This window comes from Chiloscyllium punctatum, chromosome 9 (assembly GCF_047496795.1).
Source record: "Chiloscyllium punctatum isolate Juve2018m chromosome 9, sChiPun1.3, whole genome shotgun sequence".
Lineage (NCBI taxonomy): Eukaryota > Metazoa > Chordata > Chondrichthyes > Orectolobiformes > Hemiscylliidae > Chiloscyllium > Chiloscyllium punctatum.
Genome location: NC_092747.1, coordinates 66,238,983 through 66,265,678, shown reverse-complemented (window position 1 = coordinate 66,265,678; position 26,696 = coordinate 66,238,983). Strand labels below are relative to the sequence as shown.

The window sequence follows — 26,696 nt, the reverse complement described above, 5'->3', positions numbered from 1 at the left end:
ACATATCAGCTTACTCCTAATTATGTTGATAATTCAGCTGTTGTCGCAAGCTGCATGCGTTCCGATAGAGAGCCTTTCGTTTTGCCTCTTTTACGTCTTTGTGTATTTTGACCCCACTTACTGCTGGCCGTTGTTTCTCCTGCCTTACAGTTTTGCTTAACACTTTTCTTCCTACTATAACCAGCTTTGCTATTCTCCTATTGAAATACTCTTTTAACTTTCCATTCCCTGCCAAATTTAAACTCTGCCCAGCAGCACTAGCAAACCTTCCTGTGATGATAACGGTGCTACCAAAGTAAATCCTGTCTTCCTTGTACAGATTCTGTCTGCCCCAGACCCAATTTCAAGCCATCCATCCTGCACTCTCTCCAGTAAAATGTTTGTTTGCTCTATCCCATTTCTATATTCACTAATAGTTGGCACTTTGAGTAATCCTGAGGTTACTGCCTTTGAGGTAGCTCCTCTGCCCATCTATGTAAATGTGGACCACACCTTTTGTTTACTGTTTGTAAACCCTTCCTCCATTGGGGAAGGGGCATTAGTAAGGGGCATGACTGGTCCTACTGCCAATCTTCCTTCCCACCTATCCACTCCACCCTCCTCTCTGACATCCTTGACCCTGGCAACAGGAAGGCAACATACTAATCCCGGAGTCACGTCTACAGTCACAGATATACTGTCTGCTTTCCTCTAACTATTGAATTCCCTATCACTATTGCCCTTTCAATTGTTTTCTCAAAATGTGTTTGAAAGGAGTGGGGATATTCCAGAATTTCAGCTGATACAATAGTAAAGATACATCCATTTCTGGAGGAAAATTTTGAGGAGATGGTAGTCCTGTGATTTTGTCTGCTTTTGTTCTTCTTCCTGGCAAAGCTCAAAGTTTGGAAGTGATGAAATAATGTTGATAAGAGTTGTTGCAGTACATATTGTAGATCACCACAAAATTCAGCCACACGACCTTGGGGTACTGTGGGTGGATGGTGAGTTTCTCTGATTTGGGAGTGTTTCTGTGGCTGCACCAAGCCAGCAGAGTAGTGTGGATTCCATCACAGCTCTGGCTTGGTGCTTGTCAATGGTATCAAGGCTTTAAGGAGTCAGCAGGTGAACCACTCATTGGGGAGGACCTAGCTACTCACGGAAGCATGGTGGTTGCTCCAGTTGAACTCAGTGGTAACTCCTATCTCCCCATTGGTGTTGAAGTTGATATGCATGAAGGTCATGAGGATAAGTTTATTGCAGAAAATAAGTTTCCCAGCACCTGTCAGGGTAAATCCAAAATGTAGCTTTTGTCCTGCTGCAGATTGGGATTGACACTTTACTGTCAGAGGAACTATAAGTGGAAATGTAAAATTATCAGTAAGCTACTCCCACTTGTGCCCTTTCAACAAATGGAACATCATTGATAAAGCGGCAAATTTGACCCCACTTGCTGCTGGCCTTTATTTCTCCTGCCTTACAGTTTGGCTTAACATCTTTCTTCCTACTATTGCCAGCTTTGCATTTCTTCTATCGGAATACTCTTTTAGCTTCCTATTCCTATGCCAAGCTTAAACTCTGCCCAATAGCACTAGCAAATCTCCCTGTAATGATAATGGTGCTACCAAGGTAAATGTCAAAAGAGTGTGGTGCTGGAAAAGTCGATGTTTCGGGCATAAGCCCTTCATCGGGAATGAGACTTGCAGGCCGAGGTGGGTGGGATGTCAACTTGCAGATCGTTTCAGAGAACATCCCTGGGACACCCGCACCAACCAACCCCACTGCCCTGCAGCTGAACACTTTAACTCCCCTCCCACTCCGCCAAGGACATCCAGGTCCTGGGTCTCTCCCAGTGCCAAACCCTAACCACTTGACACCTGTCTTGGGACCCTCCAATCACATGGGATTAATGTGGATTTCATCAGTTTCCCCATTGTCCCATCCCATCCCCCCAACCCCCACTTATCCCAGTCCTAATCTCCCAATTTGGCACTGCCCAATTGAACGATCCTACCTGTCCATCTTCCTTCCCACCCACCTGCTCTATCCTCCCCTCTGACCTACCACTTTCACCTCCACCTTCATCTACCTATTACATTCCCAGCTGCCTTCCCCACTGTCCCATCCACTTCCCATTTATCTCTCCGCCCTCTTGGCCCACAGGCCTTATTCCTGATGAAGGGCTTATGCCCGAAATGTTGACTCTGATGCTACCTGACCAGCTGTGCTTTTCCAGAACCACATTCTTTAACTCTGATTTCTAGCATCTTCAGTCCTCACTTTCTCCTACCAAGATAAATCCTGACTTCCTTGTACAGATTCTATCTGTCCCAGACCCAATTCTAGTACCCCAGAACTTTAAAGGCCTCCATCCTACACTATCTCTTCAGCAACAGGTTCATTTTCTCTATCCCATTTCTGTATTCACTAATAGGGCAGCATACTCAGTTAGATGCTGCCATGATGATAAGGACTACGTAGTGTTCCTCTTCTCTGATATTCCGTTCTGATGTCTTCTGTAGAGTGAAGCCCACACCATTGTTATTAGCACTCCTTCCATTCTTATACTAATGTTTGGGAGGAAGCCTTAGTCATCCAGCACCTCCCCTATGAAGCAATTTTCAATAGGCCAATTGAGTGGGGTAGTTGCCTATAAATAATCGTGAAGGCTAGTAGCAGAAGGTTGTTAGCGTTAGAGGGCAACAGGAACATTTTCTGAGAAGGGAAAATTACCATTGTCTTACCACCGTAGTCTGTTCTGTTACCCAAGAGAGACAACCAGTGGTGGTTTAACCTGAGGTCACCATGCCTCAGGTGAGGGGAGAGGTTGAGAAGGAGAGTCCTTCATGGTAATCTCAGCTGGCTTTTGGCATCACTCTATATCGGAAACCAATCATCCAGCAAACTGGGTTTTTTCTTAAAAAAAGGAATCAATGATGTTGAATTGCTTTCTATTGCTCCTCACTGCCAATAAATGTTTTCAATTATTGGCAGGGCTGACTAAATTGTACAGGACAAAGCAGAGTGGAAAAACAAGAAGATTGTTCTCATTGTATAGAATTTAAAAACTGCATAATGTTATTGTTTTGGATCATCTAATGTCTGTTTCTTTCAGGAAATAATGCTGCAACAAATCATGGCCCATTTAGACTCCATAAGAAAGGATATGGTTATTCTGGAGAAAAGTGAATTTTCTAACCTGAGGATGGAAAATGAGGTATGACTCCAAAATACATAAAATACGAGTAACTAATGAAATTAACAGCTTTGGGGATTGGATTAAAGAGCTCCCAATACGGGCATAATGATTGCATTGTGAGGTTAATTCATGCCCGTTCAGTGTAAAAACAGACTGCATGGCAACTCCTTAACAGTTGAACAATAGAAAGATTGCTGCATGCTGAATGTGTGGTCAGCTGTGGTGGAAATTTTCCCTGGAATTACAAGCTATTCTTGATAAGGGTGATCATGAAACCTTTGTCAATTGTCATAAATACCCAGCTGGAACGTGAATGTGTTTTGGGGAAAGGATTTTGCTGTCTTCACACGTGACTTCAGACCTCAACAAAATGGTTGCCTTTTCACTGCCTTCTGAAATAGTGGGGCAAACCGCTCTGTTGAATCAAACTAGTTAAAAATAAAAGCAATGAAACTGGATAATTGTCTTTATATTAAACCCCTAGAGATGGGAGAGATATTAAATAAATATTCACATCAATGTTTATTATGGAGGAAGAAATGGTGGCTAGAAAAATCAGGGAAATAAATATTATTATTTAAAAACCATTCATGTTATAGAAGAGGAAGTTCTGGCAGTCTTGGACATTATAAAGGTGGATAAATCTCTGGGACCTTATCTAATGTATCCCAAAATGTTGCAAAAAGTAAGGGAGAAAATTGCAGCATCCTTTGCATAAATATTTGCAGTATCTCTAACTGTGGGTGAGGTACCAGATGATTGGAGGGTGGCCAATGTTATACCTTTAAGAAGGATTACAAGGAGAAACCATGGAACTATAGACCTGTGAGCCTGATTTCAGTTGTGGGTAAGTTGTTGGAGGTGATTCTAAAAGACTGCATTTATAAAGCTTTAGAGAGGCAAAGAATTGATTAGGGATAGTCAGCATGTGTGAGAAAAATTGTCTCTCAAACTTGCTTGAGTTTTTGAGTAAGTTGCCAAAACATTTGAGGGCAGAGTAGTGGACATTTTATTGGACTTCAGTAAAACCTTTGACAAGATTTTGCATGGAAGACTAATTAGTAAATTTAGGTCACATGGGATTCGGGATGAGTTTGCCAATTGGATACTTAATTGGCTTAATGGCAGGAGACAGATAGTGGTAATAGAAGGCTGCTTTTCATAGTGGAAACCTGTCGTCAGCAGTGTACCACTGGGATCAGTTCTGGGTCCTCCTTTGTTTGTCGTTTATATAAATGATTTGAATGAGAATATGAAAGGCAAGGTTAGTACGTTTGCAGCCAACACCAGGTTTTCCCGACCCTGACCACATTACAGTCTTCATCCAAACATGGACAAAAGAGCTGAATTCAGGAGGTGAAGTAAGGTGAAAATGATGTCAAAGGCAGTCAAGGTAACATTTGACGAAGTGCATCAGAAGCCCTAGAAAAACCAATGTTGTTGGGAATTCGTGAGGAGGAGGCTTTCCACTTTTTAAGTCGCCATTAGTTCAAGGGAAAATGGTTGTGGTTGTTGGAGGACATTCATCTCAGTCACAGGATCTCACTTCAAGAGTTCCTCAGGGTACGGCCCTGGGTCTAACCATCTTGAGCTGCCTCACCAGTGACTTTTCATCCAACTTAAGTTCTAAATAAGCAATAGGCAGTCATCAGTGAGCAATATTCAGCATCATTCATGACTCCTCCAATTTTTTTTTTAGATTACTTACAGTATGGAAACAGGCCCTTCGGCCCAACAAGTCCACATCGACCCACCGAAGCACAACCCACCCAGACCCATTCCTCTACATTTATCCCTTCACCTAACACTATGGGCAATTTAGCATGGCCAATTCACCTAACCTGCACGTTTTTGGACTGTGGGAGGAAACCCACACAGACACCAGGAGAATGTGCAAACTCCACACAGTCAGTCACCTGAGGCGGGAATTGAACCCGGGTCTCTGGCGCTGTGAGGCAGCCTGATTATAAGCAGCCCGTTATATTCAGCAAAAACTGGACAACATTCCCGCTTCAGATGAGAATGGCAAGGAATGTTCATGGCACACAGAAGCCAGGTAATAACCATCTCCAGTAGGAGAGAATTTAACCATCACCTCTTGATGCTGTCAATAAGGTTACCGTCACTGAATTGCCCACTACCTGTATCCTGGGGATTATCATTTACCAAAAGCTGAATTGCTCCAGCTGTATTAATACTGTAGCTACAGGAACAGGTCAAAGGCTAAGAATTTTGCAGCAAGTGACTAACCTCCTGAAGATCTAAAGTCTGTCACTGTCTACATAGTACAAGACAAGAGTTTGATAGAATATTCGCCATTCACTTGGATGGCTGCAGCTCCAAGAACACCAAAGAAGCTCAACACTATTGAAATGAAGCAGCTCACCCAGGGTCTTTTAAAAACAACTTCTAAAATCATGATCGCTACCACCTCAAAAGATAAGAGCAACAGATACATGAGAGGATCACCGCTTGCACATTCCTTCCCAAGCCACAAACAAAAACATCCTGACTCTGATCTAAATCACCATTCCTTCTCTCTTACTGGGTCCCTTTCAAACAGCACTCTGGGTGTTTCTGCTCCCCAAAGACTGTTTCAGTTCAAGAAGGCATCACCTCCAAGACAATTTGGATTGGACAATAAAAGATAGCCCAGCAAGTGATGCCCATATCCTGTGAAATAATACCTTTTGTCAAAAGCATTTTTTTTTTGTTAACCATGTAGATCAATAGCTGCGTACATGAGCAGAAAGTCCAAAATCATCATGCTAGGATTGCTCATTTTTTTGAGGCACTGGATCATACAGGACCTCTTTTGAGCTTGAGCACAATGAAGCATTGAATATCAGGGGAGGGACGGCAGGCTCAAGGACTTTCCACACTGAGGAAGGAGTTAGAAAGGATCGAAGTGTATCAGGAGACCCTCCAGACATACTCAAAAGGCAGTGCAAGCAAATGAATGTGGAGGTCCATTAGTGTGGCCAGATAGTCAAAGATCTTACGTGAATGGACAAGGTTTACAAATGCCACATCTTAACCCACTCTACTACCACCTACAGGCACCTCTCATTCTCCTATTACAATTACTCACTTAGCAACAATCTCTCAGAATTCATACCAAATGTTCACATGCTTCAACTCCTACTCGGGTATTACATGATAAGAAACTGGAAACTGAAGTATAGGAGACCTATTCAAATATATTTGGACACACCCCTGAAGTTCACAGGATAAGTAGATCTGTTGGTGAAGAAAACATTCAGGATTTTTTTTACATTAGTCAAAGAATAGCTATGCTACAGCTAAACACCACTTAGACCGTAACTAGTGCATTGTGTATAATACTCGTCACTACATTATAGAAAGAGTATGATTGCACTCTCTTTAGTACAGAGGGCATTTATGGGGATGTTGCCATGAGTGGAAAATTTTAACTTTGAGCAAAGATTTAGATAGGCGAGGGTTGTTTTAATTAGACACCTGTGAGCAATGGGAAAGTTTAATTGAAATGTATAAAATAATAAAGGGATGCGATAGTGTGAAAAGAAAGGACTTGTTTCTCTCAGTAGCGTGTTCAATAAGCAAGGGCATAGACGTAAAGGAATTGGCAGAAAAATTAGAAAAAGAATTGAGAAATTCTTTCACCCAGCAAATGTTGAATGTTGGGAACTGAAAGAAAAAAAACTGTAGAAACCCTTGTTGTACTTACTCAGATACACACTCGATGTTTCCTAAACTACAGAGCTATGGACCAAGAGCTGGAAAGTAGGATTAAGTTTTTCTTCGGCCAGGACTGACACAATGGACTATGTAAAAACAATGACTGCAGATGCTGAAAACCAAATACTGGATTAGTGGTGCTGGAAGAGCACAGCAGTTCAGGCAGCATCCAACGAGCAGCGAAATCGACGTTTCGGGCAAAAGCCCTTCATCAGGAATAAAGGCAGTGAGCCTGAAGCATGGAGAGATAAGCTAGAGGAGGGTGGGGGTGGGGAGAGAGTAGCATGGAGTACAATGGGTGAGTGGGGGAGGAGATGAAGGTGATAGGTCAAGGAGGAGAGGGTGGAGTGGATAGGTGGAAAAGAAGATAGGCAGGTCGGACAAGTCAAGGAGACAGTAACTGAGCTGGAAGTTTGAAACTAGGATGAGGTGGGGGAAGGGGAAATGAGGAAGCTGTTGAAGTCCACATTGATGCCCTGGGGTTGAAGTGTTCCGAGGCGGAAGATGAGGCGTTCTTCCTCCAGGCGTCTGGTGGTGAGGGAGCGGCGGTGAAGGAGGCCCAGGACCTCCATGTCCTCGGCAGAGTGGGAGGGGGAGTTGAAATGTTGGGCCACGGGGCGGTTTGGTTGATTGGTGCGGGTGTCTTGAAGATGTTCCCTAAAGCGCTGCTAGGAGGCGCCCAGTCTCCCCAATGTAGAGGAGACCACATCGGGAGCAACGGATACAATAAATGATATTGGTGGATGAGCAGGTGAAACTTTGATGGATGTGGAAGGCTCCTTTAGGGCCTTGGATAGAGGTGAGGGAGGAGGTGTGGGCACAGGTTTTACAGTTCCTGCGGTGGCAGGGGAAAGTGCCAGAATGGGAGGGTGGGTCATAGGGGGGTGTGGACCTGACCAGGTAGTCACGGAGGGAACGGTCTTTGCGGAAGGCGGAAAGGGGTGGGGAGGGAAATATATCCAAAAAGACCCCACCACCAGGGATATATTTCCCTCCCCACCCCTTTCCGCCTTCCGCAAAAACCGTTCCCTCCGTGACTACCTGGTCAGGTCCACACCCCCCTATGACCCACCCTCCCATTCTGGCACTTTCCCCTGCCACCGCAGGAACTGTAAAACCTGTGCCCACACCTCCTCCCTCACCTCTATCCAAGGCCCTAAAGGAGCCTTCCACATCCATCAAAGTTTCACCTGCTCATCCACCAATATCATTTATTGTATCCGTTGCTCCCGATGTGGTCTCCTCTACATTGGGGAGACTGGGCGCCTCCTAGCAGAGCGCTTTAGGGAACATCTCCGAGACACCCGCACCAATCAACCAAACCGCCCCGTGGCCCAACATTTCAACTCCCCCTCCCACTCTGCCGAGGACATGGAGGTCCTGGGCCTCCTTCACCGCCGCTCCCTCACCACCAGACGCCTGGAGGAAGAACGCCTCATCTTCCGCCTCGGAACACTTCAACCCCAGGGCATCAATGTGGACTTCAACAGCTTCCTCATTTCCCCTTCCCCCACCTCATCCTGGTTTCAAACTTCCAGCTCAGTTACTGTCTCCTTGACTTGTCTGACCTGCCTATCTTCTTTTCCACCTATCCACTCCACCCTCTCCTCCTTGACCTATCACCTTCATCTCCTCCCCACTCACCCATTGTACTCTATGCTACTCTCTCCCCACCCCCACCCTCCTCTAGCTTATCTCTCCACGCTTCAGGCTCACTGCCTTTATTCACAATGGACTATGTACCCTCCTTCATGAATTTTCTATTTTTAGATTACTTGCAGTGAGGAAACAAGCCCTTCGGCCCAACAAGTCCCCACTGCCCTGCCGAATCGCAACCCACCCATACCCCTACATTTACCCCTTACCTAACACTCTGGGCAATTTAGCATGGCCAATTCACCTGACCTGCACATCTTTGGACTATGGGAGGAAACTGGAGCACCCGGAGGAAACCCACGCAGACACGGGGAGAACGTGCAAACTCCACACAGACTGAGGCGTGAACCCGGGTCTCTGGCGCTGTGAGGCAGAAGTGCGAACCACTGTGCCACCATGCCGCCCATTTCTTATGTTCCCGATGCTTCTTTTCCTTTTCATGCACAAAAGACACCCACCATCTAGCTGATGGCAAAGGTTTTTTTCCCTGAACTTGGTCAGGTTGTGCAGCAAGCAGCAGACCACCATAAATCTGTGCTGCAGGACTCTTCATGAGTTGATCATCTTGAACAACCCTTGGGATATAAGGCCTCCTGGCACGCGCCTTTCTTCCCCCTTCTTCTATCATTTACCACACCTTCTCCTACTCTATTAACCTCTGTTCATTCTCCAATCCAGCTGCATTCCTAGGTGAATGTTTACCAGTATATAAGTGTGTGACCAAAATTGGCTTGAAGTCAGTAAAAATAGTTTGAGTGCCTAGCCACACTGTTCCCTTCAGACCTTTGTAGAATTGTAGCATCAGATGGGAGAAGTGAGCTAACAACAACCTAGGAGCAGATGATTCTCCCTTCTAAGTAGGTGCTGGTTCGTATTCCAGCCAGGGGTGGCTCAGTGGTTAGCACTACTGCCTCAGTTCCAACCTTGAGCAACTGTGCAAACTCCCTGTGTCTGCATGGGTTTCCTTCAGGTGCTCCCACAATCCAACGATGTGTAGGTCAGGTGGATTGGCCATGCTAATTTGTCCCATAGTGTTAGGTGAGATAGTCATGGAAAATACAGTGATAGGTTAGGGGGATGGGTCTGGGTGGTATGCTTTTCGAAGGAATGGTGTGGACTTGATGGGCTGAATGGCCTGCTTTCCACTCTGTAGGGATTCTATGATTCTGTGGGCTGTTGAATATACATGAATGTGCTGCTGTTCTGTACAAGGTTAGCTTTTTCAGCTCCAAAACGCTACCACTGACTTGACAACACAATTTGTCCACTCTCCACATTTAAGCAAAGATTTATGAATTGAATGTATTTGTTTGTTAAATACAAGTGACAATAAACCAATGAAAAGTTTAATATGCCACCATGCTCCAGCGCCAATTTAACCTACTGCAGATATTAAGTTAATATCTGAAATAAAACATGATTTAAAAATAAGTTAAAACATAGTTCATCCTCCTCACTTCTTGTGCTGCACTCAACATCCGGTGGCAGGGAGAGAGTCTCCACAATGGGCTGCAGGCCCACTAATGCCTCCACATCAAGGTCCATTCTAGGAATACCAATTGGGCCTACCGCTGCTGAAGGCCAACATCTCCAATTCCAATGACAACTGCACATGCCGTCTTCTCCGCCGATGTCACTGTGATGGCCATTCCACCGCCAGCACTGGACCCAACCAACAGTGAAGTCAGCAGTCATCAGCCATCCTTCGCCACTGAGCCTACCTCGCCGCTGTAGCAGCTGCTGATATCAGTGCTGGGTCCCATGCTTGCCCCCCTGCCAACTCCTCTGCCATCCTACCAAATTTGTTTACCATGAAGATCTTTTGTATTGGCCCACTCAAATCCACACTGGGTTCAGTTGAGTCCATGCTGGGCCGTCTCGGTTGTCGATGTTGTCGCCATGACCGAGCTCTTCACAGGAGGTAGGTACAAGAGGTAAAAAAGACAGAATGAAAGGAAAAGCAGATGGAGCAACCAAGCCCCAGGCTAAGGAGTCCTCTTCTATGTTATCTTAGAATGGGAATGAGATTTACTCTGTGTACTAGCAGCTGCACCAAATAGTGTCCAGGGCAATTCACCTCACAAGTGCAAACAATATTATCCATGATTTTTTTATTTTGTCCAGCCATGAGACCATTGCTGCTAAGTTTAATTTCTAAACTATTGTTACTGCCTCATTCAGTTTGCTCAAGGCAGTGGTCTGATTATCCTTTTCTTCAGAGATGTATAGTTGCTTTCACCACACTTGGTGTGACTCAGAGAGAGTAGTCCAACAGCATTACATATGCTACCTATAGTATAATCAATCTATTAGTGTTAAGATATTTCTAGTGATCTTACGCTCAGCCCATTTCTTAGTCTCGGCCATCAGTCAGTTGTAACTTGCTTGTTTTTAAGTCAAAAGGTTATAGGTTCAAGTCCTCTTGAAATGAAAACATCTATGCTGATACTTCCACATGGTCTTGCGGGAATGCTGAACTTCAAAAGTGCAGTTTTTTAAATGAGATGTTAAAGATAAACCTTGCCCATTGAATGTAAAAACATTCTGTAACATTATATTTCAAAAATAGGACATTTCTCACCAGTGACCATCATCAACCTCTATATCCAATCGAGCAATGTCACTAAAACAAATTGTAGGATTATTTGTCTCATTGTGTTATTTTCCCATCAATATGGCAAGCCATTTATTGGATTGGTAACATTTTGCAGGCAAAAAGAAGTCGAGTTTACTGTGGAACCTATTTGGAGTTGTAAGACTGCCTAGTTTGCTGGCTTTTGTGTTATACTGATTTCAGTGACCTCCAGTGGCAGTAAAGGAACACTGCATGGATTTTGTCAAATGAGATCTTGAATAAATAAATGTTGAGGCAATATTACAAGCTAATTTACAGCAACCAACTCATTTCCTTTTTAAACATTTATTCTTTGGAACCAGGTTATATTGCCCATCTCTAATAGTCCATGAGAAGGTTTGGAAAATTACCTTCTTGAACCATTGCAGTCCATGGATGTAGCTACAAACTCCGTGCTTTTAAGTTCCAGGATTTTGACCCAACAACAAATAAAGGTGACATATTACCAAATCAGATGGTAACTTGGAGGTGAATTTATAGTTTAGAGTGTTTCCATTTGCTTTTTCCCATTGTCTTTCTATATTGCATGGTCACAGGTTTGGAAGGTGTTGTCCAAGAATCCTGGTTGAGTTGCTGCAGTGTATCTTCATGGTACACTACTACTACTGTACACCAACGGTGGAGGGAGCAAATAATTAAGATAGAGATTGGGTACCAATAAAGTCACCTGCTTCGGTATGAAAATGTCAACCATTTTAAGTATCATTGGAGCTTCACTCATCCAGGAACATAGAATATACTCACGCTGCTGTCATTGCAGATGATGGACAGGTTTTCCGGTGTCTGGACTGAATTACAGATTGCAGGATACAAAGCTTGACCTGTTTTAGTAATCACATTGTTAATGTGACTGGTCCAGTTAAGCTTCTAGTCACTGTTGACTGTTCGGATATTGATGGGGGATTTGATAACACCATTAAATGACAGGGGCGATGGTTGGATTCTCTGATCATTGCCTGGTACATGTTTGGCATATGGATGTCGCTAACTATTTACCAGCCCAACCTTGAATGTTGTCCAAGTCTTGATGTATGTTGCCATAGACTACTTCAGTATCTGTGAAATTGTGAGTGGAATTGAACATTGTGCAGTTATGAGCCACAGCTGAAGTTGGTCGGAACTCTTAACAAGCTCCTGCAGTGATGTCCTTTTGTGTTTATTACAACTCCAGTCAGTGGACTGTTTTCCCAACATTCCCAGATGTCTAATTATATAAAGCAGGATGTTAATGTTGGAGATTAAAATCTCAGAATTAATTTGAGGTGGTTCAGTACTAAATTTGGGCGGCACGATGGCACAGTGGTTAGCACTGCTGCCTCACAGCACCAGAGACCTGGGTTCAATTCCCACCTCAGTCTATATGGAGTTTGCACATTCTCCCCGTGTCTGCGTGGGTTTCCTCCGGGTTGCTCCGGATTCCTCCCACAGTCCAAAAAATGTGCAGGTTAGGTGAATTGGCCGTGCTAAATTGCCCATAGTGTTAGGTGAAGGGGTAAATGTAGGGGGAATGGGTCTGGGTGGGTTGCTCTTCGGAGGGTCGCTGTGGACTTGTTGGGCCGAAGGGCCTGTTTCTACATTAAGTAATCTAATCTAAATCCCAAACTTCCCTCCGTTAACATTACTGTTGCACTTCAGAAGTTGAATATTTCAAAACATGTTATGCTACAATCTGAAAGTCTGAGGATATGCTACATTGGAAAGCTGTGCTATCAGATGAGTCATTGACCAATTGTCTGCATAAAAGGATGTCAGATATTCTGTGGCATCATCAGTTTATTTTTTTCTGGCATTTCTCTAGCTAATACCACTTTCCTAATCTGGTTACAAAATGTGTGAATGAGTAGTGTTAAAATATATTATTCTAATCTGATAAATAATATGTGTTCCCAGCAACTAAAAAGATCAAATATTGACTTAATTGTGTGTTTGTTCTTTCTAACCGAATATCAGCATGCCACCAATTATATTATCATTTAAATGAAACAAATAGTTTCTTTATACCTAAATAATTCTTTTACTTTGAAATGCTAAAAGTATATTTCATTTCAACTCAGTTCTTTGTTCTTTTACTAGAAAATAAAAATTGAGTTGGAGCACCTAAAACTACAGCTTTTGGTAAGTTGTTACATGGATTGATCTTGAATAATCACAATAATCACTCTGTTTTTTTAAACCAACGGAATGCTGGAGAAACTCAACAAGTTGATCAGTATCTGTGGAGAAAGAAACAGAGATAATGTTTTGAGTCCAAAATGACATTTATTCAGAACCATCGAAGTTCTAAAGAAGATGGAATGATTTTTATTATCACATATATCTAGGAAAGTACAATGAAAAGTGTTTTGTCACCACAATCTGGCACCATTCTGAGTTGCGAAAAAGACTAAAAAGAAATCACTTAAATAGAGTTCATCTTCCGTACAATATGGGTCTTAAACACAGCTCTGCGGCTTCTGTAAGGTGTTCTGGGCCTCAAGTGGTCCTCACTCCAGCTACAGCAGTGACGACACCCAGCCAAAGCCGATCCCCACCGCTGCCGAGAGTCCTTGCAGCCAGGTGTAGCCCTTCCAGACATCACTACAAGGCTTCAAGCCTACTGCCACCAGGAGTTCCGATTCACGCTGCAGCCACTGGCCTGCCAAACCTGCTCTGGCCTTGAAGATGAAGCAAGAAAAGAGAAAGACACTAAGGAGAGAAAAGGATGCAGCCATCTGGAGCAGTCGGACTCAGGAGCCCTAATAGTACACACCTGCACTACCATTTAACCAGACTTGAAACATTAACTGTTATTCTGTCTCCAGATGCTGCCAGACCTACTGAGCTTCTCCAGAATGCTGTGTTTGCTTTAGATTTCCATCATCTGCAATATTTTCTTTTTATTTGTCTGTTTCTTTAACACTTTCCCCAAATTTAATTTGAGCTGAGATGTACTCTTGGTTTTGCAGGATGAAGTTAAGAAAATCAGAAACGATACAAAGCTGGACATGAACTTAGAGAAGAGCAGAATTATGGATACGGTAATGCATCATTGATACTTCAGTTATGCTGTTGCTATTCTACTGTTTATGTGCTATCAACTTTGCTTGAAGTTCCTTCAAATTTTACTGATCCATTTTTCATAGATGGCATGTGGGCAAACTACACTATTGAGGTTCAATAGAGTTGGAAGTGGAGAGAGAACTGAATGAAGGCAAGAGTAAGAAGTTGGGCAGAGGGAAGAAGGAAGCAGGGTGACTAACTGTGGGTAAAACATCTGTGAGAGAAGAACCAATTAGCTGCAGGTGTGAAACATATTGGCCAGGGACAATTGTAGTAAAATACGTCAATGGGAGGAAACCATGGCAAAGAATATTATGTTTGGCAGAGGTCATCTCCTGAGCAGTCTTCAGTGGTCATAAGGTCAAAGTGTTTTTGAAATTCCCTTGATGGAAGGGAACCAACAGGAAGTTGAAATGTTCTGTTGTGGACAATTAGCAAATCAAAAATGGGTTTTAGTCTGGGTACTGAATTTGAAGTTTAAAATGTTTCACAAATCAAAAATTCACTTAAGACACAAAAAGAGACCATGTTCCAAAAAGCCAAGTAAAGATTTAATTGCAAGTTGAAAAGTTTTCAGATCAAGAAAAGGAATTTTAAAATAATGTAATTTGATCACTCTCACTTAATGTGATCACAAAAATACATCTGTTCAGACATCAACTGAAATGAAAAATTTGCCCAGGAATCACCTAATGACTGTACTACCACTAAAACATGCAACCAATTGTCTCAGTAAGTAATGATAATAAAACAATATTGAAACCATCTATCCCAGTGTCACCTGCCTCTTTAACATTTATTGTACAGGATATTCTGTCCAAGCATAATTGGGATGAAAAATATTTTGAAGGATAATAACCTTCTAAACATTTTGAAATGGAATAAATCTAAATTTGAGCTCCCTCAATAAATGTTTTGATATATAATGGAGTTATCTAAACAAATGTAACCAGCTTAACAGATCTTTTTATTAAGCAAGTATTAATACTTCACATCTATAATAATTTAATTTTTTATCAGTTTAGAGAGCAAGAGAAGTTGTTAATGACATCTAGAAATGAATTTACTGAACTGGTAAGTATTTATAACATTATTAATTCATATATATGCCAGGTTTTAGATTCTGTCAAAGAAATGTGAATTATCACTCAAAATCTATAATGCTGATGCTGCAATATTTGGTGTGAATGTTCTCGCACTTGGAGTAATCACAGAACTTTTCCTTTTATCATGCTATACTCAATTGTACAAATTAAAATTGTTGCAAATCCAAAGTGATTTAACAGAAAACATACAAAACAGAAATAAGGAAAGTGATAAGAAAGCCAGCAAGAAACTATTGAAGAATTATAGAAATAGCCATTCCAGAAAGGTCAGTCAGGAGAACCTAGCTAGAAAAAAAAAGTTTTTCTAATCAATTGTTTAAAAAGAATCACCTTTTTGAAGCATTTTCAATGGTCTTTTCTTCTCCTCAGTAACTAAAATCACTGTTGTCCAAAGAATGATTTGTAAAATAAAGTAATGATAGTCCAGAATTTGTTGAAAAGCATGGTGTACAAATTAATGTGCAAGTAGGTAGGAACTTGTGACAAGGGGACACAGTGAATTATTTTTTACTATAGTCTAGCAGCCAATTTGTGCTGATCCACCATTAGCTTAATGGTAACAGAATAATAAGGGTTATGTGGCCAAGTAGTAGTGTGTACAGCCAGAAGATCTCTATTCAAATCCAATCTGTGCTGCAGTGTTTCTTCTAACATTCCTTTTTTTCTGTATGGACTTCAGAGGTCAGGATCTTCCAGAACTAGAAGTTATTGCTGTGATCCGTGTCAGCACGTCAATGACTGTGTGTGGGACTTTAGAATGACTGCAGATGTAGCCTGTTGGGAACGGTGCTGTGCAGAAAGTGTGTTATAACATGTTCAAACACATTTCTTAAACCAAAAAAATGTTAGGATTATTGTGGCAATGTGGTATTGCTCCTACCCCTGGGCTGCAAGGTCTGGGTTTGAGCCCTACCTGCCATGGAGGTGTGTCAGAACGTGTCCAAACGAGCTGGTTGAACAGCTTGCGTTGTTTTCAGAAAAACAAATTTTAGGAGTCGTGCAGCTCTACCTCGGGACCATAAGCTTTGTGTTCAATTCCCACCTTCCCTAGAGGTGTAACATGACATGTCTGAGCAGGTTATTTAAAAATAATGTTTTTAACAGAATCCCACCTTAACTCTCCCAGTGGAGTTCCTGCACCTGCATGTTAATTGCCCATTAAATGTGCAACAGAAGGTTGACTAGTGGTTCAGTTTAATTGCCTTTGGAGAGAAAACAGAGTCAGTGTTTTAGATTCAGTGACCTTTCTTCAAGGCATCAAATCATTGAATCCCTACAGTGCAGAAAGAGGCCATTTAGCCCATCTAGTCTGCACTGACCCTCTAAAGCCCGTACCACCTAGACTGACCCGCACCCTATCGCTGTGACCCCGCATTTCCCAAGGCTAATCCACCTAGCCGAGGAAACCTACACAGGCACAGGGAGGATGTGCAAAACTCCACACAGACAGTCACCCAAGGTTGGAATTGAACCCGGGTCCCCAGTGCTATGAGACAGCAGTGCTAACCACTGAGCAACTGTGCTTCTCGTCACTGGATCTGAAACATTGACTCTGCTTTCCCTCCATCGATGCTGCCAGACCTCCAGCTCTTTCTGTGCTTGTTTCAGATTTCCAGCATCCTAAGTTCTTTGTTTTTTAAACATATGATGCCATCTCTATCGATGTAAACCACCACAGGAAAATAACAACAGCACATATGTGAAAGTAATTTGGTCTCTAATTCTAGAGACAATTTTAAATTGCTGTAGGTGCCAAGTGAAAGCTATCTTATTCAGCTGGACTAAAGGTTCTAAACATGCTCTTTATCTTGTGGTAGAAGAAGGCCTTAAATATTTTCTGGAGCTTGATGACTAGATTCTGATGATCTGCAATATCTTAATTCTCAGCAACATTTGCTGTAAGAACATAAGTGCAATGTTCCAATGTTTTTAAATGTTGACTCAAGTGGCTACTCATATGATATAGAAGTACATCAAAATTATTTGACTTCTGTGAAAGTAAATTATTTTAATTCCTGAAATCTAATGACCAGTCTGAAAGAGCAGCAAGAGGAGGAGAGAGTGATAGTTTATTTGTTAGGAAGAGGATTGCTAATTTTGGCTAAAGGCTTTCCTGGAGATCTGACCACATGATGAGCTGATCACAGGACTTCTAATCATACCTTGGGCACCAGCACAAAGTTTTCTATGATAGAAATAGCAAAATCAGAGAAGGCCATTTGGTCCTCAGTGGCTGTAATGTCAATTTCTTCTGCTTTTTATGTTCCTTCTTATTTTTAAATGTTTAACCTACAGCATTCCAATTTAAATGATCTAATCTTTACCTGTATCTTTATATTAGAAATAACAACACTCCATTTAAGATCCTTCCAGTAAAAATACTCAGTCTCTATGTATTACTATCACCAGTGAAACACCCTTTCATCACGTGCCCACATTTGTAGGACAATATAACTTTGGAGCAGAAGTCCACCATTTGGCCTTTCAATTGAATTGAATAAGCTTTATTGTCACATATATTAAAATGAGACAGTGAAAAGTTTACAAGCTGCCACCTATAGTGCCATCTTATGTACAAGATACCTAGGTACAGATTCTTCAGTACAAGTTCCTAGGGAAAACCAAATTAGAAAAGTAAAGAAATATAAAGTCCAGCATTACAGATCAGGGAAATAAAAAGCTCAGAATAACAGTCCTTCTAATCCAGTCCACACTGGCATCTAGCTTCTCATCAATACCAGGCCTGGAATCATCCCCAGGCCGGAAGTCCAAGCTGAGGCCACACCAGGCCAAGAGACCATGACATCAAGGTAAGAGGATGCCTCGCCACATCCACACTGAGTCCAAGTCTACACCAATACTGAGAATCCAAATCCGTGCCTTTCAGCCTCCTATACCTTTAATTAAGAGTGTGGCTTATTAATCTAACTCAGCCCTGAATAAGTTTAAAATATGCCATTTCCACTACATTAAGGGAGGAAAATGTCATAAGCTAACAATCATCTGAGGAAAACAAATTGCTTCTAGGTTTCACAGACAGCTATTACATGTTCCTTCTTTCTCAGTACCTCCTCTATTCAGAGTTTGGCTGCTGCTGCTAGTACATCTGCAGAAAATGTTAGTCCCCACACCAACTCTGTTCACAGTCTCCCCTTCCCTATATAAGCTCTAATTCCCACCTAACATTAAATAATTCCTTCTCCCAACTCAGGAATTCTGCATTTTTTTTTCTGCAAGTACAGTGTCAGCAAAAGTAGAACCACCTGAAAATGTCAATGATAAAAGGATTTGCATTTATAACTCCCCTTTCACAACATCAGACCTGAAATTATTTACTGTTAATTAAGTTTTGAAACATAACCAAAGTTGTAAAACCTATCAGCAAATGCTAACACATCAAGATCCCATCAACCACAATAAGCTAATGACTCACTAGTCTATTTTAGTAGTGTACCATTGTCTACTATTATCTATCTCTTGGGCACAGAAATACAACATCCTCTAAATGCAATATAACTGTTCCTTGCAGATTGATTTGTGATTTTTGTTCACCTTTTCAGAACTCAGACACAGACCGTGCCATCACCGAAACAAACAAAAAAATTGACACCGATGTGGCTTCACTTAAGACCATGTTGGAATCACTTAAACTAGAAACAATGAGGTATCTTGCAGGTAAGATTGTGAAAGTGGGGTCGTTAAACTCAAGAAACAAGTTCAGCATTTTAGAAAAGTCAGCATTTATCTAATTCTATTTTCTGCTTTATTGTTCTACAGCATCGGTGTTCAGTTGCCTAGCAATAGCCTTAGGATTTTATCGATTGTGGCAAAAATAGCAAATGAAAGATGATCGTCAGCAACAAGCAACTTAGTGGAACTTAACTATCTTGAAGATAACTCCATAAAAAATATTGGGATTTTTCTGGAAAGAATGATTGTTGATCTGCTATGTTTTTAGGAAAGTCAGTTATGTTCCATTAATATTCATTGTGTTTACAAATGATTCCAAAAACTGGATAGTGAGTTGAGACACAATTCTATTCTATTTGTTGTAATATTCTCATACGAACTGACTTTGGCTGTTCTTAACCCATTGCTGGTGAGAGTGGGATCATGGTGCAAAACTGACCTTCAACAGCTTCTTTATACACATGGAATGTGTTGTGATATTCAGCATTTGGTGCTGCTTTAAGGCTCTGTTTCTGGTCTCTTGAATGTTGTACAGCTGAGTTTGTTATGCTGAATACTGTTGCTTGGTTGTTCAGTAAATAATATAATCTTGAACAGAACTTTTTTTTTACTTGCAATATTGATTGAAATTGATGAAAGTTGGAAGTGATGGATGTGGCAAGTGTCCAGGTAATTATGTAAAGTGATATGAGGAATTAGATAGCCAACTATTTTGCCACAAAGCACTATTTCATCCACATATTTCTGTTACTGTTTGTGCTGAAAAATGGTAGCAATTAAACCATTTATTCTCTGAAAAATTAAAGGATAAACAATTAATAACAATTTCTAAAAGTCACCAGGTATAAAGAAAATCACCAAGTAAAGTCAATTTTGAATGATCACATCAGATGAAAATGTTGTCACAAAGATAATATTCCTTTTTTAAAAGGAATATTTGTATTATATATTCATAAAAATTAAAGAAAGTTGTCATTTTAGCATCAATTCCCATCTATATGTGTAGTGTGTACAATTTGTTTAAGGATCTTGCACAGGCCAGTCTTAAGCAATGAAAATCTGAAAGTGACCACTGCCCTGTTGGTCTTCTACCAATTTCCTGTGTGATGGACTCGGACTCAGATATGAGAAAGATAGCTCTGGTTAATTCAACACCAGCTTCTGCCCTACATGATCTCTCTGTAATCTCATCGGTCCCCTTTTCTCACAATCATAGCTCCACACCATTTTCATGTTATTTACATGCACATTTACTGTAAAAACAAACAGAAAAACGTGAGCAATAGCTCTAATTTGTTTCTATAGATACAAACTTTTTTTAAATAGCTCTGAATGCAAAGACCAACCATCTATGTTTTTCAAATACAAATATGACTTTGAATTTAGATTTGCGTTTGCAGGTGTGTAGATTGTCACAAAATTATTGACTTGCCACATATGCATCATTGTGAGAAGTGAACAAGGAAAATATCTGCTTGCTGTAGCATGCATGGAGTGAAGTTGATTTGTACTTTGTATGTGGTGCAAACTACCGTCAGTCATCATACAGAATGCCTTAAAGGGAATTTGTTCATTGCTTTACGCCTGTGCAAGTTAGCTTTAAAGCTGATGATCATGTTTGCACTTTATTTATCAGCAGCATTTGCTACTTCAGTAACAAGAATTTATTTTCAATTGTTAAAATGTCACTTGTAGATCAAAGTATGATCAGTGAAAGAAAGTATTTGGCTCCTGTTTAAGTACCACATAATCATGGCCAAGGCAACAATGATCAGTATATTTACTGTTCACTATATTTAGACCACTTTATTTTATGCATTGTCTATTATTTGGTCCAATATAGACAACTAGATCCAGGTATAGATGTAGACATTTGAAAACCGCAATACAAAGTTAAGGCAAATTTAAGATTTTAAATCAGAGTCTGGATTATGCTGCAGAGCCTGATTAATTATTCCCTTCCCTCTAACCATATTTTCCCTGGAAAATTGACATTTGATCATCTTTCCTTGCGCAGTCATGGGAGATATAAAGACACCTAAATTGTGCCAAGGATTTTCTAGTTGAGTCATACTTGCTTTCTGATGCAACTCTTTATTCAGTCTGGGAAGATGGACATCATTGCCAGAACCAAATTCCAAAACATGTTTAAAGATTAGTTTTACATTTATTCCAGTGGCATTTAGGTATTAATCCTCAATCAACCCTACCCATGCAAAACCAAATCCCCTCTCCACCAATAAAATATTTCTAAAACTCTTGCAACTCCCTTCACAACATATATCCATTCGATTTTTTTCTATTCAGTCACAGAATGAGGGCTTCACTGGCTAGGCCAGCATTTATTGCTCGACCCTAATTGCCCAGAGAACAGTTAAGAGTCAACCACAGGACCGTGGGTCTGGAGTTACACTTATGCTAAACCAGGAAAGGATGACTGATTCAAAAACAAATTACTGGAAAAGTTCAGCAAGCCTGGCAGCATCTGGGGAGAGAAATCAGACTGAACATTTCTGGTCCAGTGACCCTTCCTCAGTGCTCAGACTGAAATGTCCGCTCTGATTTCTCTCCACAGATGCTACCAGACCTGCTGAGCTTTTCCAGCAATTTGTTTTTGTTTCTGATTTCCAGCATCCACAGTTCTTTCAGTTTTTATTAAAGACGACAGATTTTCTTCCCTCAAGGATTCTAGGGAATTAGGTTTTTCTGACAATTGACAATGGTCTCAGTTGTCAATAGACCACTCAAATTCTACCATCTGCCACGGTGTGTTTTGAATTTGCATTCCCTTGAACATTAGTTGAGTTTCTGGGTGAATAGTCTAGCGATAGTACCACTGGGCCAATACCTCCCCAGATTACCACAAACATGACAGTTATGGACAAATATGAAATCAGTTGACATGGGTTTTCAATGTACTTTGTTGGTCCACGGACCAAATGGCTTGTCTCTGTGTATACTCTATGTAAATGTGTTACAATAATGGGATTTTCTGTGTTAAAATTTTGAGAAACATTAGTAATGCTTTCCTGTCCACCAGGTGTCTCTATCAATGTACTATTGAACCAGCCAGTTCTTTCTTAAATATTTAAGTCTTGATTTTAACATTTCACAACATTTTATTTCACTCTGTCTTAAGCCACCCAACAAATCTGTTCAAAACTATTCATTCCAGCCAAAGTTTTCAGCTTTTTACCTGAATGATAGAATAATTATTGCACAAAAATTCCCTTTTCACACCTTTCACTTTCCATTCTCTGATACTGTCCCTTACATAGAACTGCTGACAGACCCCTCCCAGACTGATTGCCACTTCCAAATCAATAACTGAACCCTAGCCACATTTCAAGAAAGGCTTTGCTTTGTATTTTCACGTTAGGATGGATGTTCGGCCGAACTTTACAATATCACCTGGAGCAAAAGACTGCAGTTGCCTGGAGAGATTAAAGAAGTTGAGATTGTTCTCATTGGAACAGAGAAAGTTAATGGGCAATTTTAATAGAAATGTTCAAAATTATGAAAGTTCTGATCGAGAAAATTTGAAAGTATTGCAAAAACTTGAGGAGGGAGGCCTGATTTTTCTTTTTTACACAGCAAATTATAATCTGAAATGCAATCCCTAAAACAGTGATTCAAGCATAACTTGCTGTCAGCATCACAGATGTCAATCGACAAAGAAACACAATAAAAATATCGAGCACTGTTGTCAAATTGCACGCATCAGGTGGCATTGTGAAGCATTCCATGGTTCTGAGACTTCAATGGTACATTCTTCTGGTAAAGGTGAATTTATAATGAAAGAAAAGGAGGAAATATTACATTAACTTTGCTTCTGCACTATCATAATAATTGATATCTGTCCTTTCCAGGTAGCGTTCACTGTGAGCCCACCTTTACAGCTGCTGTTTTTCTCCTGGCTGTCAGCTAGTTGCTTGTATTTGAATATTAGCTGCAGTGATAGTCAACACACCAGCTAGCCCATTGACCCATAAGACACCTGTGCTCAAAATGTTTCTCAATTTAAAAATTGTGTTGCATCAATAGTGAGAACACATTCCCTTCCCTCCCTATGCCCCTTTTGTTCTCTCCCATACTCTCCCCTTCGCAACTTCTTTCACTGCTTCACTTTTCCTCCCTTCTCCATTTCTCCCCACATCTACCCATGACCATTCATCCTCCTTGCCTTTTGTTCTCATTCCTCCGTTCTACTCATCCTTCTTGACACAGGCCCTCCACTAAAGGCCAGCAAACTAGAATTAGAAAAATCAAGTCTTCACACCATCAGAACTCAAAACAGCATTGCTAAAGCTTTACAAGCAACAAGGCATGTTACACAGAAATTTAATTATTTTCAAAATATAAATTAAAATGTCTTTAATCATATTTGCAAATATTAATATTTATGAAAATATCAAGTTATGACAGTTAAATAATTCTGCATCTAAGTTAATAGCACAGTTCAAAATAGATTTCTAAGCACATTTGATTTTCACATTATGAGTGCAAGTGACCTGCTGTAGAAGTACTTTGATTGTGTTCCAAACTCTCAAATATAAACATTGGGCTGGATTTTTCTGGTGGAAGAAAGAAGGTTAGGTTGATAAACTTCCTGGCTAGGACATGTCTTCTTTTAAAGAGGTCACACCCATTTTACCTTCATTCCCCAGGAGGTCAGCTGAGTACTATTGGGCTTGCTTTTCCAGCGACAGACCAGAAGTGGTAATAGGAAGCCAGATGAGGTGGCTGGAAATTCCTGCCATTGTTCATTTGGACTTTGGTCTAATCTTAAAGGTGAACAATGATACCTCAAATCCATATACCTGTTCCACACTACATACCTACATTTGCTCCTTCATAAACTCTGATCATCCATTCCCCCTTCTTTGACCCTTCATTGTACCATGATCCTTCTTAAACCAAGGCATCCTCCATAGGCACCCACACAGTATCCACTGTGGGCAGAGCTCAGTTAATGAAATGTATATTAGCATATGAATATATGAATTAAGAGCAGATATAGAACATATAGCCCCTTGAGCCTGCACTACAATTCAATCAATCATCAGAGCCATACATACTGGAGAGAATCTAACCATCGCCCCTCAACAAGGGGGCAGCTCAGGGGTTAGTACTGTTGCCTCACAGCGCCAGGGACCCAGGTTCGATTCCAGCCTCAGGTGACTGTCTATGTGAAGTTTGCACATTCTCCCCGTGTCTGCGTGGATTTCTTCCGGGTGCTCCGGTTTCCTCCCACAGTGTGCATTAATCAGAGGGAAATGGATCTGGGTGGGTTACTCTTTGGAAGGTCGGTGTGGACTTGTTGGGCCGAAGGGCCTGTTTCCACACTAAGTAATCTAATCAAACATTCAATGACATTACCATCACTGAATCCCATGTTCTCAATATGCTGGGGGTTACTATTGACCAGAAATTGAACTAGACCTGTAATAAAAAAATACCGTGGTTACAACAACAGGTCAGAGGCTCGGAGTCTACAGCAAGTAACATATTTCTGATTCTCCAAAGCCTGTACAAGTCAGGAGTGTGATGGAATAGTCTCCATTTGCCTGGATGAGTGCAGATCCAACAACAATCAAGAAGCTAAACACCATCCAGGACAAAGCAGCCTTTAAGACCAATGCTCATTAGCAGCAATGTGTACCACCTATAAGATGCACTACAGAGTTTCACTAAAGCTCCTGAGGCAACACTTTCCAAGCCTGTACCACTACTATCTAGAAGACCAAAATATATGGGAGCACCACCAGCTGCAAATTCCCCTCTGAACCACTCCGCATCCTGATTTGAATGTTTACATCCCCTGAATGAACTTTTAAAAATCAAAGCTGATCTATTTGTGTTTCAAATTCCCCATTCCCAGTTACCTCCAAATAATCCTAGATTCCTTAGTCTAACAAGAGTTTATAAATCTCCTCCCAGAAAAATGAAATGACACCATTTCTGTTGTGTCTTCCAAGGTACAGAGTTTCAAAGTCACACAACACTCACAGAAACAAAAATTCTCTTGACTTCTGTCCTAAAAGGACGACTCTTAATTTTTGAACAGTGTCCCCTCATTCTGCACTCACCCAGGAGAGGAAACATCCTTTCCAGCTGGTCAATGCATTCAGGATTTTATACACTTCAATCAAGTCACTATCACTCTTCTAAACTCCAATGCAAACAAGTTCAGTGTCTCCAACTTATCATCATGTAACACCTGGAACCAGCAAGTTATCAATCCAGTAAACTTCCTCTGAACCACCTCTAATATTGTCACACCCTTAAATAAGGAGATGAAAACTGCAGCTAAGAGATATAGTCTCAATTCTGCTGCAAGAGTTCCAAACAGGTTATGTTTTTTACACAGAGAGTGGTAGGAGTCTAGAAGGCACTGCCAAGTGTGGTGGTGGAGGCAGTTACAATAGGGGTGTTTAAGGAGCTTTTAGATAAATGCATGAATATGCAAGGAAAGGAGGGATATGGACTAAGGTCAAGTGAAAGGGATTACTTGAGTTTGGCGTCATGTTTGGCGCAACACCTTTGCTAACTACACTGCTCTGTGTTCTATGTTCTATGCAGCACATACTTGACAATGAAATTCTAGCCTTTGTTACAAGAGGAATTGAACATAAATGTAAGGATGTTCTGCTTCAGTAATACAGGGAATTATTGAGACTATATCTAGATTAGATTAGATTCACTTTCACTTGACCTTAGTCCATATCCCTCCTTTCCTTGCATATTCATGCATTTATCTAAAAGCTCCTTAAACACCCCTATTGTAACTGCCTCCACCACCACACTTGGCAGTGCCTTCTAGACTCCTACCACTCTCTGTGTAAAAACATAACATGTTTGGAACTCTTGCAGCTGAATACATCAAATACTCTGCTTTTTTATTGTTCCTATGAATGTGCATAGCTTCACATTTCCACACATTATACTCCACCTGCCAGATGTTTGCCCACTCACTCAACCTATCGGTCTAAATTTTCCTTATTTTATTGACCCCCTCAACTGAGTTGATGATATGAACAGTAAAAGGTCAGAACTTCAGTACAATCTTCTGAAGGACTTCACTTGTCACATTCTGCTAATCAAAAAACAATTATTTATGCATTCAGTTTTTTGCCAAACAGCCAATCTCCTACCCATGCAAACACGTTACCACTTACACTATGAATTGGTACTTTGCACATTCACTTTTTGAAGAAAGTGAGGACTGCAGATGCTGGAGATCAGAGCTGAAAAATGTGTTGCTGGAAAAGCGCAGCAGGTCAGGCAGCATCCAAGGAGCAGGAGAATCGACTTTCGGGCATGAGCCCTTCTTCAGTGCATCTCCTCTACTTCCCGCTCCTCCGCCCTTGAGCCCCGCCCCTCCAATCGCCACCAGGACAGAACCCCACTGGTCCTCACTTACCACCCCACCAACCTCCATATACATCATATCATCCATCTTCATTTCCGCCACCTCCAAACAGACCCCCCACCAGGGATATATTTCCCTCCCCTCCCCTATCAGCGTGCCGAAAAGACCACTCCCTCCGTGACTCCCTTGTCAGGTCCACACCCCCCACCAACCCAACCTCCACTCCCGGCACCTTCCCCTGCAACCGCAGGAAATGCAAAACTTGCGCCCACACCTCCCCGCTTACTTCCCTCCAAGGCC

The 26,696-nt window shown here is 41.3% G+C and overlaps 2 protein-coding genes across 4 annotated transcripts in view; one reads left to right on the top strand and one right to left on the bottom strand.

The window, feature by feature from the left end:
- ccdc90b (coiled-coil domain containing 90B) overlaps positions 1-20,011 on the top strand; it is a 47,039-nt gene extending 27,028 nt beyond the window's left edge. For 2 of the 3 annotated variants that reach the window (XM_072577697.1, XM_072577699.1), the window contains 6 exons: positions 3,095-3,196; positions 13,263-13,304; positions 14,135-14,206; positions 15,249-15,302; positions 18,895-19,009; positions 19,112-20,011. In XM_072577697.1, coding sequence (XP_072433798.1) covers positions 3,095-3,196; positions 13,263-13,304; positions 14,135-14,206; positions 15,249-15,302; positions 18,895-19,009; positions 19,112-19,170 — 444 coding nt within the window. In that variant the 3' untranslated portion in view covers positions 19,171-20,011. The remainder of the gene's footprint in view (positions 1-3,094; positions 3,197-13,262; positions 13,305-14,134; positions 14,207-15,248; positions 15,303-18,894; positions 19,010-19,111) is intronic. The other variant, XM_072577698.1, reaches the window with a different exon arrangement.
- The window catches only part of LOC140481471 (ankyrin repeat domain-containing protein 42-like), a 56,764-nt gene continuing 43,519 nt past the window's right edge, over positions 13,452-26,696 (bottom strand). Inside the window, exon 13 of the mRNA XM_072577696.1 lies at positions 13,452-13,843. Within this exon, the coding sequence (XP_072433797.1) occupies positions 13,806-13,843 (38 nt within the window). The 3' untranslated portion in view covers positions 13,452-13,805. The remainder of the gene's footprint in view (positions 13,844-26,696) is intronic.